This window comes from Acanthochromis polyacanthus, chromosome 12, assembly GCF_021347895.1.
Source record: "Acanthochromis polyacanthus isolate Apoly-LR-REF ecotype Palm Island chromosome 12, KAUST_Apoly_ChrSc, whole genome shotgun sequence".
Classification (NCBI taxonomy): domain Eukaryota; kingdom Metazoa; phylum Chordata; class Actinopteri; family Pomacentridae; genus Acanthochromis; species Acanthochromis polyacanthus.
Window position 1 is genome coordinate 18,081,039 of NC_067124.1, and position 15,515 is coordinate 18,096,553.

At 39.9% G+C, this 15,515-nt stretch overlaps 1 protein-coding gene across 1 annotated transcript; it reads left to right on the forward strand.

The window, feature by feature from the left end:
* Window positions 1-23: 23 nt before the first annotated feature.
* Window positions 24-15,341, forward strand: rbm42 (RNA binding motif protein 42). The gene is made up of 12 exons (XM_022212314.2): window positions 24-230; window positions 1,689-1,745; window positions 2,673-2,808; window positions 2,921-2,990; window positions 3,484-3,555; window positions 4,564-4,718; window positions 5,814-5,984; window positions 8,337-8,471; window positions 10,385-10,502; window positions 13,078-13,175; window positions 14,762-14,858; window positions 15,080-15,341. The coding sequence occupies exons 2-12, from the start codon at window positions 1,690-1,692 to the stop codon at window positions 15,190-15,192; spliced, it is 1,221 nt and encodes a 406-aa protein (XP_022068006.1). The 5' UTR covers window positions 24-230; window position 1,689; the 3' UTR covers window positions 15,193-15,341.
* The last annotated feature ends 174 nt before the right edge of the window (window positions 15,342-15,515 follow it).

The following is a 15,515-nucleotide window of genomic DNA, read 5'->3' on the forward strand; positions in this document are numbered from 1 at the left end:
GAGCCTTTAGACTGGTTTGCTAACCGCTTTAAAAAAGAAAAAAGAAAAGGAAAAAGCGCAGAAAAAATAAAAAGAAACGACAAGAACCATAGAGGGAAAAACGAACAAGAAACACTCCTACTGCTCAACATAACCGAAGCATCTTTACCGACAGAGTTTAGAGTTATGACCTGATTCAGTTTACTAGCACCGAAGTACAGAAGAAGAAGAAATCCTCACCATACAGAAAGGTAACTCCACGTTTTAGATTTTGGCATGCAGCTATCGATTCCACGTTATTAATAATGTGTATAAAGTGTAATTTGTCTGTGTCTGTAATCATTTATTCATGTGTTATTATAAATACAGCCACACAAGGACACAAACATAGGATGAGCTCAGGACCAGGCCTTCTGAGCACAGGACTGGACTTAGTTGCAATTGTCAGGGTTTGTTAGGCTTTATAATACATACAGGGATATAAATAGACTATCTGTATTTATTTGAATTAGTAGTGAGATGATCTAATACCATGAAGCTAAACACTAAGATGCACTGGCTGCTCCTTTAAACCTGGATGGATGAACGATGCCATCCAGTAAACACACCAGTGGTTATTTACTTGCCAAGTAGTTTTTATTTTAAATATGTAGACATTCATGGGAGGTAGATATAATAATTAGCTGTAGTGTAGAAATCAGTAGGCGTGTGTTATTGTTGTTAGCGACTAGCTTAGTGGCTAATAGCTGCTTTATGGATGGCTGAGTATCTGGGCTAGCTTAGCTTAGCTTCCAGTTGCTAACTGTGGCTGAGCTGAAAAGCTTGACTTGTCGCAGAAATAACGATCTGAAACAAAACTGTGGAGGCTTAGGATGCAGGATAGTGTCGTAAATACTGATAATGTTCATATAATTGCAATAGTATTTAACCAACGTGTCCGGGTTGGCAGCTAGAATTAATAGAAACTGATCAAAACACTACTGCTGTATAGCCAGCTGGTTGACCTTATACCCTGTTCATTACGATTAATTAAACATTTCAGTTATGTTTTTACTGATCTTTTCTTGCTACCATGTGTCGCTTTTAGGCTGTATTATGTGTTAAGGATCTTTGTATTCTTTGGTCTTCCTGTGTAAAATATGCCATTCTGGGGCCAGTAGACTAATCCATGTTTGTTATTGGTCATCTTTTGCCAACTCCGCTGCTTTCATTCAACACTCTGAACAACATTTTTAAAAAAACAGTTAAAACTTGAGGTGACGTACTGAAGTGGTATCCAGTTTCATAACACTCAGTTATGGTTGTTCGATTCAGTGATTCCAGATAATGAAAAGTACAGGCCCGGGTTCAGAAACCTTGTGTTGTAGTATGGTTAACTTTTTCTGTATTCAAGGATGCTACAGCCTTTTAACACACAGTGTCATATTTGTGAAAAATTTACATTGTTTTTAAGGAATGGGGAGTTTCACAGCTTTTTTACATCCACACTACACTGGACTTCACAAGCTAATTTAAGCATCGTTGATTAACAGATTAACTGTGCTTTACTGTCAGCTACTAATATTAATAATGTCAGTCTAAATTTAGGTAAATAATGCTGTTGTAATAGATCGTTTTGCAGTTGTACTATTTTTTTCTGTTGTCAAATTGTGTGGTGCTAATTTTAGAAATGATCTGACTGACCTTTGTTCGATGTTTTTGTCTCATAGGATGGCACTGAAGTCAGGAGAGGAGCGCCTGAAAGAGATGGAGGCGGAAATGGCTCTGTGAGTACATCATCTGTTTCATGAAATCGTAAAAATGCAAAGTTTTAACTCATCATAAATGTATCTGGCAGCAGTACCATACCCAGAGCAATTCAGTTGGACCAATGCAGAGACTCCTGATTACATTTTTCTTGTAATAATGTGCAAGTATTACCATAACTCCAGTTGTTAAATCACAATGGTAGTTCGATTGAGCCCCACGGCGACTACTAAACTCTGCTAAACACATTACAAGACAATGTCTCAGATTGTTGATGTTGATCTGAGGATGCACAAACGACACACTTCATCTCAGATCAGGTCTATTAATTAAAAGAAATTCTTTCTTTTAGGGGAAACCATGACTAGATTAAATTATTGCAATATTACAAGAATATTGCAGGAGAGGTCGCTGTGGGTCAGACTGTAGCTATTTATGTTTAAATGTGATGTGCATGTACTTAAATTATAATATTTGTACAAAAATTAGAATAAAAATACCAGTGAAGATTAAATGATGGTGATGTGAATGTGGTAAAGAAGCTGATTGTGTTGTGATAAACTTCAGTTTGCTATACAAACAAGTGCAATGTCACTAGACTTTAACTAAACTCCTGTAAGTTTTACTGCTTTTACCTCATTGCTGTAAATCTAATGTATCAACACCATCTCATCTTCACCTGCTGCTGCTGTTACCTCCCTGTCTGTCTCTCTGTTGCTAGTTGGAGTGGTTTGTTTTTGCATGTCTTTGATGCATCTTATTCCTCTCTTCTCTTTCTCCTTTTTGTTCTTCAAGGCCTCTAACTCCTGGTAAATTAATATTACAGATGTTGATGTCATCTGCGTCTGTTCCTCCATGACTTGTCTGCACTGACATTGAACAAAGCCATTTTCTTGTCCTGAAGTACCTGAAACCTGCTGATTGTGATCATGCCTCTCTCTCTGTAGTTTTGAGCAGGAGGTTCTTGGGGGTCCAGTACCGGTATCGGGAAGCCCACCTGTCATGGAAGCAGTACCTGTAGCTCTGGCTGTCACAGCGGTTCCAGTAGTGCGACCTATTATTGGCACCAACACCTACAGACAGGTTTGTATGTTACGGATGAGTTCATCTTAATGACTGTATTTATATGACATGTCAAGGTAATTTGACAAATACAATCTCTCACTCTCCGTCTGCCTCTCTCTTTCTGTCACAGGTCCAGCAGACATTAGAAGCCAGAGCTGCTAGTTTTGTTGGTCCTCCACCACCAGCCTTCGTGGGACCAGGTGAAAATATGCTTATATTACACACATTCGTAAGCTAAATAGTGCTTTACCAGTTAGTTCGTATCTTTAGACATTCCCAATCATTCGCAGTTAGGTATGTTAATTTACTGTCCATTCATGGTTTTCTACACAATAATGTATAAAGACTTACTGCACTCACATGGAAGCAAACAGAATAATCAGATGGTTTGTCGTGTGTCTAGGCTGCACTCTAAATATTTATTTGAATACATTGAGTCGCTGTCTGTTATGATATCTTTCAGATAGTTTTATGACATTCAGAGAGAAAGTAAAGATGTGTCAAATTGAGTCATACAAATACTGAGGTGTGCCACATCATTTTTAGAAGACGGACAGAGTAATTTATGTGTGGATTAAATGAAGTTTAGAATGTTTAAGACGTGCTTAAGATGAGATTTGTGACTCATGCTGTTGTCATACGATGCTATTTGAGTATTATTTACACTCTCTATTTGGCTTCTATCTGTCCCAGTTCCTCCAGTACGTCAACCACCGCCTCCCATGATGAGACCAGCCTTTGTCCCACATATCCTGCAGAGACCTGGTAAGATCACCACTCCACTAAGAGTTTAGGGGTTTAATTAAGAATAATTGTAGCTTTTTCTGATTCCAGTATATTTCCCACTTAGATGTGACTGAAGGCTGCATGTTTGTCAGTCCCTGGATATGACTGCACCATAATACTAGTGCATCTTTAACTGTTAAAATATTGTGTATTGTGTTTTTCATCAGTTATTTAAGAAAATTAAAAATTTCTATGAGGTGATCTGTGCAGGTTTGTTCTTCAGGAAATTTATATCAAACAAGAAGCCCTTTATTGTGAATGTTTATTCTACTTGTGTGTCAGTCAGATAGACTGAATAGATAAAGATGCATCGTTCTGGTCTATTATATATTAATACTAATGCTGATTTAAATCTTGTATTAAGGAGGTACACTAAAACTTCTGGTAAACAGGATGTGAAGACTGTTAAAATAACATCTGTACAGATATTTCAGTCTTCAGCTCGTGTGTGTCAGAGGGCATTTTGTTAAATCGTTGTTCCTGCAGAATGAAGGCTGATTAAAACTTCTCATTTTGACTGCTGACTTTTGATTCCACTCCTTGTGCTCTCGTCCTGCTCTTGTCTGCTCACCAGGCGAGGTGCAGTTCATCTTAACTGAGCTTATTGCTGTGTAACAGGCTAGTTGTGCTAGCAAATGAAATAAACACAAACCCCAGCCAGCAACTCCAGTTTTACTCATTTACAGACATTTTTCCCCACAAATGTTGTCAAGATAATCAACATATATTGTGATTAAATCTCAAAATATAGTAAGTATTACCAGCTTTCCTTTGCAAAGATGATACGGCTGTGTCATTAATGTCTTGTGTTCATGTCAGTATTGAGGTGATATTAAGTTGATTTATTAAAGTCAGTGAGTCCCAGCCCTACGTCGGTTCTATTTTCACTGGATTTGCCCACTTCCCTTTTAGATCTGCCATATGACTGAATTTAACCCTCTTTGTGACTGACTGGTGTATGCTAATCTTCTATCACTGTGTTGTCAGGTGGTCAGAGGCTGCAGGTGATGCGTGGTCCTCCCATGGCCCCTCCTCTGCCCCGGCCTCCTCCACCACCTCCTATGGTGCTGCCGTCTGCCCTGCAGGGCCAGATACCTCAGGGTGCTCCTCATCCCATCCAACACATAGTTGCTGCACCTCAGGTCAGAACTGAAAGCAGCACATCAGTCTGTGTGAACAACAATGCTTCATGCCTAACTGTTCTGATGTCAGTGCTTACTGTTCCTGTAATGGGAGGTGATACCAGGCAAACTGAAAGGTTGAGTGAGCAACACTAGTCCAGCCAGCCAACAACAGAGGGCAAAGCCTATGCACACAGGACATCCATCTGTCCATTATCTATAGACTGCATAATCATGAGGGGTTGGAGCCCATCCTAGCAGACTTAGGTTAGGGGGACACCTTGGACAAGTCACCAGTCTATATGCTGCTAATCACCTCAGCATGTTTTTGGAATGTGGGAGGAAGCTGGAGCACCACTTGAGAACACAAGGAGGCACACGATGAACATGCAAACCCCGCACAGAGCCAGGAATCTTTTAGCTGTGAGGCGACGCAGCTATTCACCGAGCCACCATGCCGCCCCGTGCCCATTGGATTCAGATGATTTTTCAGACGTCACTCCCTCTTCTCTTCTACAGTGAATGTTTTTGTGCAGCTACAGCTTGTAGAACAGGTGTGAGAGAACAACTCTTCCTGTTTCCAGGAGAACATGCAGAATGAGAAGCTGCTTTCGGTGCCAGCTTCTTCTTTGATCAGAGGCACAGATCAAGACTCCCATCTCTGCTGGTTGTTAGCAGCAGCAGCAAGTAGCCACAAGTGGTAAATTAAGCTTCACCTGGGAAAGCATGGTGTCGGCAGCTGGTGAAAAATAAATCTACAAAGACTAACTCGCTCATTTGAACTCCGTTAGGATTGTGATCCTGTGTTCATGGGTTAGTTTGCTTTGCCTAAGCTATTAGAGAGAGACATCCACTTTTACAGGAAAGGCTGTAAACTGCCATGACAGTTTGTATCCATGAATTTGGGGGGTGAGTCTTCAGAAGAAGCACTGAAGAAAAAGTTGTTTGTTTGGCTGTTGAGTTAAGATATAAACAAACTTAAGAATCTTAGGAATAGCGTACTCGACTTTTAATTTCTCTTCTGTGTCAACACGGTCGGTAGGTATCTTCCACATGACTTGTCTTGTGACCTGCTTGTCTTAGGTTTGTGTATCTCTCTCTGTGTGTCTTCCTTAGGTTGGTGATATGGTCTCTATGGTCTCTGCTCCACCTGTAAGACATGGACCCCTGCCTCCTGTCAAAACAACACCGTCCATCATCCAGGCAGCGCCAACCGTTTACTCTGCTCCTCCTGCCCCCAGTGGACATAAAAGAAATGATGTTCGGGCTCAGAGACAAGCCAGAATGGTATTTACATTTTTAGCAGTATATGCCCACACAAAAGGTACTTCTGTGTTTGAGTGCTTCTTAGGCAATCCACTTTAGAAGGAAAGATTAGATTGGTGATTAGGCTTTGAGTCCATTAGGGTGCAACACAGTGGATTGGTTTTGTTGAGGGTATGCCAATGTCCTCGGGCCTGGACTGTTACTAGATGATGCAAGAAGGAGTTGGACATCACTCCAGGTTTCCGCTATGTGGGATTTCAGAACACCCACTGAATTTATTTCTCATTGCTATGTAAGTTTCATGTTAACTGGATGACTTCCTGTTTGCTCATAGGTTGTGTTTTAACAGTAAGTGAATGTTGACGTGGGGGTTACGACAGAGTCCTCTTTGAAGGTGAAATATCAAAATTCACAATGTTGAATTTGTTGTAGTCACTATGTTAGGTTAGATAGACCAATTATGATGTTGATCTGATTGACTCTTTATGTAGGATTGTTCAAGTACAACTGTAAATGGCTGTTAAAAAAACTCCAACATTGCAAGTTTATGGAAGTCTTGTGATGTTGCATATGTGTATTTGTTGAAAATTTGTAACTGGTGCTATCAAGCCGATACTGAGACACATAGCCAATATCAGTCTGACATTTCTAACGGACGTGCCAGATTTTAGGAAGTTTTCAAACATGTCTAGTCCCTCAGCAGCAACTTCACCTTTCATTGTCAAACATGGAAATTCACCACACTGTCCATGAAAACTTACAGTTACGTTTAATCAAAATCCTGTAGGTTTTCTGATCATGGTTAAGGTGGACGTCCGCTAGCCACTAGGAGGCGTATACCACAGTATAGAACATGTAACTTGTGTTCCCAGTAATGGCGCTAACTAGCTAGCTTATTGTTTGCATACAGACGACAATGACGTTAGTTTCAAAATATACTTGTTTGTTTACAGTGAGCCTCCCACCAACAGGATAAATAATGTAAAAGTTTCTTGAAGTCACAAAACACACTAGTTTTCGTGAAGGAGTCGCTCCCTGTCCAATCAGTGGCCAGCACTCTGTAGAAAACATTATCGGCTCGACTCAATTCACTTGGAACTTCAGTTGAGCAGGTGCTAAAATAGTACCAGGTACTAGTCCTAATGGAAAACCTCACAAAACGAGTAGAGTTGAGCTGAGTAGGTGCTAATGGAAAAGCGCTGTAAGTGGTGCTGGGACTGTAACTTAATACTGGCATGTAGATTTTTTCAGGCTCTTCTCAAACGTCTCAGTATTGGGGCAGTAAAGCTGCAGTCCTGTCAATGAGATTATCCAGCTCTGTGGGGCTAACATTAGAGGAGCTGCTCTCTCTTGTGAGGGCATATGGCATTGAATCATTTCTTTAAATTTAGTGATTGCATTATCAGATAAACATCTGCTGTAGCGGAACGTCTTGGTAAAAGCCCTGTAGTCCATTATTTTACACTCAGCAAAAATATAAACGCAACACTTTTGTTTTTGCTCCCATTTTTTATGAGATGAACTCAAAGATCTAAAACTTTTTCCACATACACAATATCACCATTTCTCTCAAATACTGTTCACAAATCTGTCTAAATCTGTGATAGTGAGCACTTCTCCTTTGCTGAGATAATCCATCCCGCCTCACAGGTGTGCCATATCAAGATGCTGATTAGACACCATGATTAGTGCACAGGTGTGCCTTAGACTGCCCACAATAAAAGGCCACTCTGAAAGGTGCAGTTTTATCACACAGCACAATGCCACAGATGTGGAAAGATTTGAGGGAGCGTGCAATTGGCATGCTGACAGCAGGAAAATGTCCCAGTTCTTGCATGGCCAGCATACTCACCGGACATGTCCCCCATTGAGCATGTTTGGGATGCTCTGGATCAGCGTATACGACAGCGTGTACCAGTTCCCGCCAGTATCCAGCAACTTCGCACAGCCATTGAAGAATAAGGAGCAGGTGGTCGATGTACAACAACTAACAGAACTTGTGTGTGTTTTCCCATTCAAGTGTGTGAGACTCAGACTGAGACTTTCAAACTAAGAACAAAGTTTAGTTGATTAATAAGTTTGAGTGGAAGATTGCTGCCACTCCTTCTCCTCTGCCTGTACTTCTGGGTTTAGGAGTTGATTCGTGTAGATGATGGGCCTAATAATTCACAGAGCAGTCACAATAGAAGAACCTTGCGCTAATCTGTAAAACAGGTCTTCATGATAATGTTATGTAATGTATTAATGATGTCAGACATGCATGTTTTTGTGTATTACTAATTCTGAAACTCGTTGTGACACAATTTAAGGCCTCTTGCAGCATTAGGTTTCATATACTAGCCTGTTTCAGTGTGTCTGTTTTGGGTGTTTCAGGAAGAACTGGCAGCACGAGTTGCAGAGCAGCAGGCAGCAGTGATGGCAGCAGGTCTGCTGGACAAGAAGGAGAGCGAAGACAGCGGCGCCATCATTGGGCCAAGTATGCCTGAACCTGAGCCCGTCCACCCTGAGGTGAATCTAAAGTTGTTTCTTTTACAGTTTTCTTTAACATTGAGGCTTCAGGAAGGATTCACTAAGAATTCAGAATGCACCAATAACATGTTCACCATGAATATTATGGTCATATGTGATAGTTTAGCAAGTCATCTGAATATGCTGCTGTAACGACCTCCAGCTTCCTGGAAAGCTGTTGTTACAGATTTTAAACAGCAGGAATTAGTTGGAATTCAACAACAAACACTTTTCTGAAATTAGAGGCAAAGATCATGAATGAAGTGGAGGTCAGGGAAACCAAACGTCACCAAACTGGGAACGTATTCCTTTATACACTACCATTCAAAAGTTTGGGGTCACCCAGACATTTTCATGTTTTCATGAAAACTCACACTTTTATTCATGTGCTAACATAACTGCATAAGGGTTTTCTAATCACCAATTAGCTAACGTAATGTAGCATTAGATCACAGTGATGGTTGCTGGAAATGTTCCTCTGTACCCCTATGTAGATATTTCATTAAAAATCAGCTGTTTCCAGCTAGAATAGTCATTTACCACATTAACAATGTCTAGACTGGATTTGTGATTAATTTAATGTTATCTTCATTGAAAAAAAGCTTTTCTTTCAAAGCTAAAGACATTTCTAATTGACCTCAAACCTTTGAACTGCAGTGTAAAAAACATTTTTATGAGGGCATTGTAATTTTGGAACAGGAATGGGACAAACAAAGTGTTGGTCTCAGAGTAGAGAGACCACACAAATAGACGACATATCACACAAATAGACAACAAATAGCTTGAAGTGAGTAGAAATGATTGTGCTAGCTGAGTGTTGAAGAAACTATGAACTCCTGCAGTCTTAACTCATCTGTTGTATCTGATAGAAGCATGTTGAGTTCCAATCCAGTGGAGATTTACTGCTTTTTTTTTTTTTGGCTAATGGTTATTAGAAGTAGCAAAAGTGTTCAGTGTTTGTAATTTTGACATATCCTTATTGCTTAAGCCATGAACGAAACCATAGTTATAATAACAAACATATTATTCATAGCTAGTGCAGCCAGGCTGAGCAGCTTCACTCAGAGTCGGAGGTTGAATTTTGTCACGTGTTTCAAAAGATTATTGATCAATAAATGGTGGATGGACCATAAAGTACTTTTCATGTAGATGTAGGGTTATATAATAGAATACTCGCCTAGCCGCGCTAGACAACCCACGGCAACAAATTTAATTCTCTGCCAGGGTGGGTCTAGTTACCCTCCATAAGGCTCGAGGCTGGATTCTCCTAAAACTGGCCGGACCAATCACCATGAAGTGTAGAGTCAGAAGGCGGGTGTAAGTAAGTGACGACAGAGGCGTGACGATTCTGACAGAAACAACCAGCGCACAATAAACAGTTATCTTTCGACTCGGCTTTGGCCACAGCCCTTAAAGATTTGAAGCTAAAATTCAACTTGAAAGATAAACAAAGGACGGCACTGAAGTGTTTCATTGAGAAGAAAGACGTATTTGGACTTTATGCCGACGGGATATGGCAAATCCTTAATATACCAGTTGGCTCCGCTGGTTGGGAAGCTAATGGGACTTAGCCACAATCCGCCGGCACTCTAGGAACTACGTCAGCCTATTCGTTGCGCTGATTGGTTGTATACCTACCCAATTGCTGCAGAGGGATTTGATAGACAACCTTTTAGCCCGCCTCCCTCCCTGTCGAGCGGCCCTAGACCCTTGTGCCTTCAGAACATGGGTCTAGCATGGCTAGGCTAATAGAATACTGCAATGGCATACAAAGCTTGGAGTAGAACACAAACTTTACTACATGCTTTTTACTTCACAGAGACATCCAGTTATATTGTTCACCTCCAATACTAAATAATGAGGATAAACATATCATACTATGTATAACATCTTTCTCTCTGTGTGTGTTCCAGCCCGTGGAAAGTGCTACAGAAGACAAAAAGAAAGCAAAGGTTGAGAAGGTGAAAAAATGTATCCGAACTGCAGCAGGAACCAGCTGGGAAGACCAGAGTCTGTTGGAGTGGGATTCAGGTACACAATGCTCCAGGGACAAAGCAATTAAAGAAAAAAAAAAACTAGAAGTTTTGCCAAACTTGGACCGCCCGGCAACCAAGATGACCCCTGTGACCTTGATAATGAGGTCAAGGTCACCAAATGTGAACTTGACCTGTGTCTTATTATGGTACACCCGTGTACCAAATATGGTGAGGCTACATCAATATTTTATGGAGTTATTGCACGGAAACCAAATTGTTGCAGACAAACACGCAAGCAAGCAAGACCATGCAGGTGAAAACAATACCTTCCGGCAAACGCAGTTTTGCCGGGCGGTAATAAATAAATGAGGTCATGTTTAGAGGTGTATGCTGAAGGAGAATATACAAGTGTAAGAACTAGAACATTGTTTAAAAAAAAAAGTTAAATTTTTTCATCAGTTATTTGCGAAATGACAGTTTTATATATTGTGGACATGCCAAGTGAAATATTTCAAGCTTTTTTTATTGCTCTGCCAAGGGATGCAGTGAAGTTATGTGATGATCTGTGTTGGTTTGTCTGTCTGTCCGTCCGTGTACAACATGGATCAGTGGGTAGAGTGGCCGTCTTGCAACCGAAGGGTTGCCGGTTCGATCCTCGCCCCGTCGTGCTCATGTCGAGGTGTCCCTGAGCAAGACACCTAACCCTTAATTGCTCCTGATGGGTCGCGGTTAGCGCCTTGCATTGCAGCTTCCGCCATCAGTGTGTGAATGGGTGAATGTAATGTATCATGTAAAGCGCTTTGGGTACCTTGCAGGTATAGTAAAACGCTATATAAATACAGACCATTTACCATTACGCAAAAACAGACAAACGGATTTGGATGAAATTTTCAGGGAAGCTCAGAAATGACACAAGGACCAAGTGATTAGATTTTGGCAGTCAACCAGCTTATAGTCTGGATCCATGGATTTGTTAAAGATTTCTGTGTCATTGATAACAGCATGACATCACTGTAACTGTGACAACAAGTGAACGCTACGTCAGCTGTCTGCTGACGATCAGATGATTGTGGTCCTAGTACAAATCGACCTTTGTGGACTTATCAGGACTTATCGGAAATGATACGAAGAATGAGCAGCCTTGGTGCTTTTCTAGTTTTACATGTGATGACTATGGCCTATAGATCATCAATATCAGAAGCCCTCTTATGGGGTTCAGGTCCAGTAAGTTGTGGCTGATTAAGTACATTAACATCATAGTCATCAAACCATTTGGTCGTAGCTTTGGCCCTGTGGGAGGTGCTAAGGCCTGCTGGAAAGCTTGTCAAAAAATGAAAACATGAAGTGCTCTGAAGTCTCCTGGTAGAGGACTGTATTGACCTGATAAAACCCAGTGGACATGGTACCCCAGGTTATCACAGGTGGTAAAACCTTCAAACACCTTGAATTCTGTGCCTCTATTCTTCTTCTAAACTCCAGGACCTTGATTTCTAAGTAAAATGTCAAAATTTACTTTCTTCCTCAATGAGGACTTTAGTCCACTGAACAGCAGTCTAGTTCTTTTTTTTCCTTAACTCAGGTAAGACCTTTCTGACATTGTCTCTGGTCCATGAGCTTTCTAGCTAGCCTGATATTGAAAATGTTAAATATTCTATTTCCTGAAGACGTCTGTATTTTGTGGCTCTTGATGCTCAGACACCAGCCTCAGTCCACTCCATGTGAAGCTCTCCCAAATTCTTGAATCCACTTTTCTTGACAATCCTTTCAAGGCCCCGGTCATCCCTGTTGGTTGTCCATCCTTTACTACAACACTTTTCCCTTCCAGTGACCTTTCATTTAATATGCTTTGATGCAGCACTCTGAAAACAACCAGCCTCTTCAGCAGTGACCTTCTGTGATCTGCTCTCCTTATGAAGGTGTTGAACATCGTCTTACATGTCAGCAACCTTCCCTGTGATTGTGGTAGCGTTTACTGAAAGATACATGGCATTTATACCGTTTGAATATATTCAAAATGAACTATTTTATTAATTTAGGATACTGGATTTTTGATTTTGATGAGCTGCAGTCATCAAAATGTAAACAAAAAAGGCTTGAAATATTTAATTTTACATGTAATAAGTTGAGTGTATGAAATGTTCACTTTCCTAAATAACTAATGGAAAATATGAACCTTTTTCATGATGTTCTAATTTTTTAGACTCATTTATACTCATTTACTTCCTCATACCCATCCACTAAACATATCCTCACACAGACGATTCATAGTGTTGATAAATGTGTTAAGGGCTACAGCTCTGTTTTCTAACCACTTTTTTTCTTTACTTCTTTACTGTTGGTTGATTTTGCCGGAGAGGCTTTATTTTGGTTCATTAAGCTGGGTTTTAAATTCCTTCATGTTTGATGTCACTTAGCTGCATCTTTTAGTGTCAGAGCCAAACATTCAGAATGCTGAATATTTACTAAATTAAAATTAGAACAAAAAACATAGAAAATTCAGAAAGGCATGTTTTTAATGATATTGATGATGATTTTAATGCTTTTTGTGTTGATTACCTTCTGATGAATTCAACATTGTCTCTCTGACAGTGTTATTTCAGTGTGAATTCTGTTTTTTCTCCTCGTTGCAGATGATTTCCGTATATTCTGTGGGGATCTCGGTAATGAGGTCAATGACGACATACTGGCCAGAGCCTTCAGCAGATACCCGTCTTTCCTCAAAGCTAAGGTTGGCTTGTTCGGTTTTTCTGCTCGTCTGATTCTTCTGAATCTTGCTCTTTGTAGGTTTTGACATAATTCCTGCCAATTCAAAGAACATTTTATTTATAAGATATTGTAAGTAAATGATAAATCTATGATGACGTACAGTTGTGTGAAAAACAAATGTATCCTACAGAAATTGCTGCCTTTTTTAAACATGTTTGGACAAGAAAACATTGGATTCTTTTGTCAAATGATGGTATTTACATATACAGGTTGTGCACTTGACCACAAGGAAAAGCCACCTTTTAAATCATTTATTCGACAATGATATCAATAGATGTAATGTTATGTTTGGGAATGCCCTTGTACATGATGTGACTTAGAGGTTCGTGTCGACTCCCGTTTTGTGAAGAAGTATTTGTCCCCCAACAGATTTATCACTCATAAATTCAGATCATCAAACTCATTTTATTATAAGACAAAGACAACACAAAAACCCACAAAATGCAGTTTTTAAGTGGTGATTTCATTTATTGAAGGAAAAATGCTGTCAAGCCCAACCCTGGACTATGTGGAAAAAGTAACTGCCCCCTCTTCTACCACTCTAACCAAAGACTGGAGTTTAATTTCACAGATGGTTACTGTAGAACTTGTTGAATCTAAACAAATAAGATAAATTACAGCAGTGATTTAATGAGGTTTTAATTTGGAATGATGCCTTTTTTATGGATCTAAAGGTGTTCAGACCTTTCCCTCGTGACTCCTCTGGTTTGTGTTTTTGTACTATTTGAATTGTTAAAATGAATCAAAATGCCTTTTTTTTCTTTTTTTTTGCAGACCTGCTTTAAGTCTTTCTCTTTTATCTGTAGAAACTGTTTCAAAGAGGATCAAATATTTGTTTGTTCAAATATGTGAAAAAAGCCAACAGTTTACATGAGATGTCCTTTATATACACGGCAGTATATTTTCAGTTTTCAAATACAAGATGCTCTGCTTCTGCTTCACTATATTATCTATTAATAATATGACACAATCATGAGTATAATTGAGTTAAATTCCTTTACAGTACACACATAAAAGTGAGTAATGCGAGCAAAAACATTTAATATGCAGTATACAGGTTTTTTTATTTTTTAAAGAAACTCAAGATTTGATCTGGCCATGCACGCTGCATGAAGTGACTCTGAACAGTATAATTTTAGGGAAACAGGAAGGTAGAGCGAGTGACTGAAAAAGAACGACCAACATTTCATCTGTCCAACACTAGTATCCTCTACGAATCATTAAAAAATAAGACAAAATATTAATAACAATGTGCAGACAGTTCTGTTTAGATGATGCTACGTTTGAGGGTGTGCATGTGAGATTGGTTTAAAAATATTCTGGAACAGATGAAACTATTTCTGGCTTCAAAACACGTCCCCTCTGTGCACAGTATGTTAGAAACATTTCCTGCTGTACATGGCATGGAGATTATACAGGAAAATTGTGTTAAAGGACCGTTTAGTAGCTTCTATCCAAGTTTTCATTCAGTTAATAGACAGAGCAGTAGATGTGTCTTGTCTCACAGTTGTGCATGTGTGTCTCAATGAAATCATTTGTCATCTTCAGGTGGTCAGAGATAAACGGACGGGAAAAACCAAAGGCTACGGGTTTGTGAGCTTCAAAGATCCGAACGACTACGTCAGAGCCATGAGAGAGATGAACGGTCAGTGTGTTCACAGACGTGAACAAGATTTATAGTGTGATGTTTCTAAACACGTTTTATACCTGGACGGTCATTTATGTCACTGAGTTGGTGACCTACATCTTTAACTGATCGCCCTCTTTGCTTCCATTGCATTCCCTTTTTAAAACTTTTGCCAGAATGTAAATCTGACTGACAGCCGCCTCCCTGTGTCCTCCTCACTTTGTTTTCCGTTTGTCCAGGGAAGTACGTCGGGAGTCGGCCCATCAAGCTGAGGAAGAGCATGTGGAAGGACCGCAACATTGAAGTTGTTCGCAAGAAACAGAAAGAGAAGAAGAAACTGGGCCTCAGATAATGTTCTGTGGGGTTTCATGTGTTGTGCTCACCAGGAGACAGACGATGTTGAGAGAGTTTTATTCTTATTTTGACCTGTACGGTCTCTGAGGTTGAACAGGTGTTACATTTTCTTTTTTCGTCCCCAAATAAAACCACCATTTATAAGTTGCTGATGTGACTGTTGTTTTTTTTTGTTTGTTTGTTTTTTTTTTACAGGGAAGTCAGACCTAATTCTGCGATCAGTGCCTAATGAAACTGAACACCTTTGTTTTAGTTAATTTGCTTGTGATCATTTACAGGTTCGGGCCTCTTTGTGGATACAACTTCTCAGAGTGAATTATT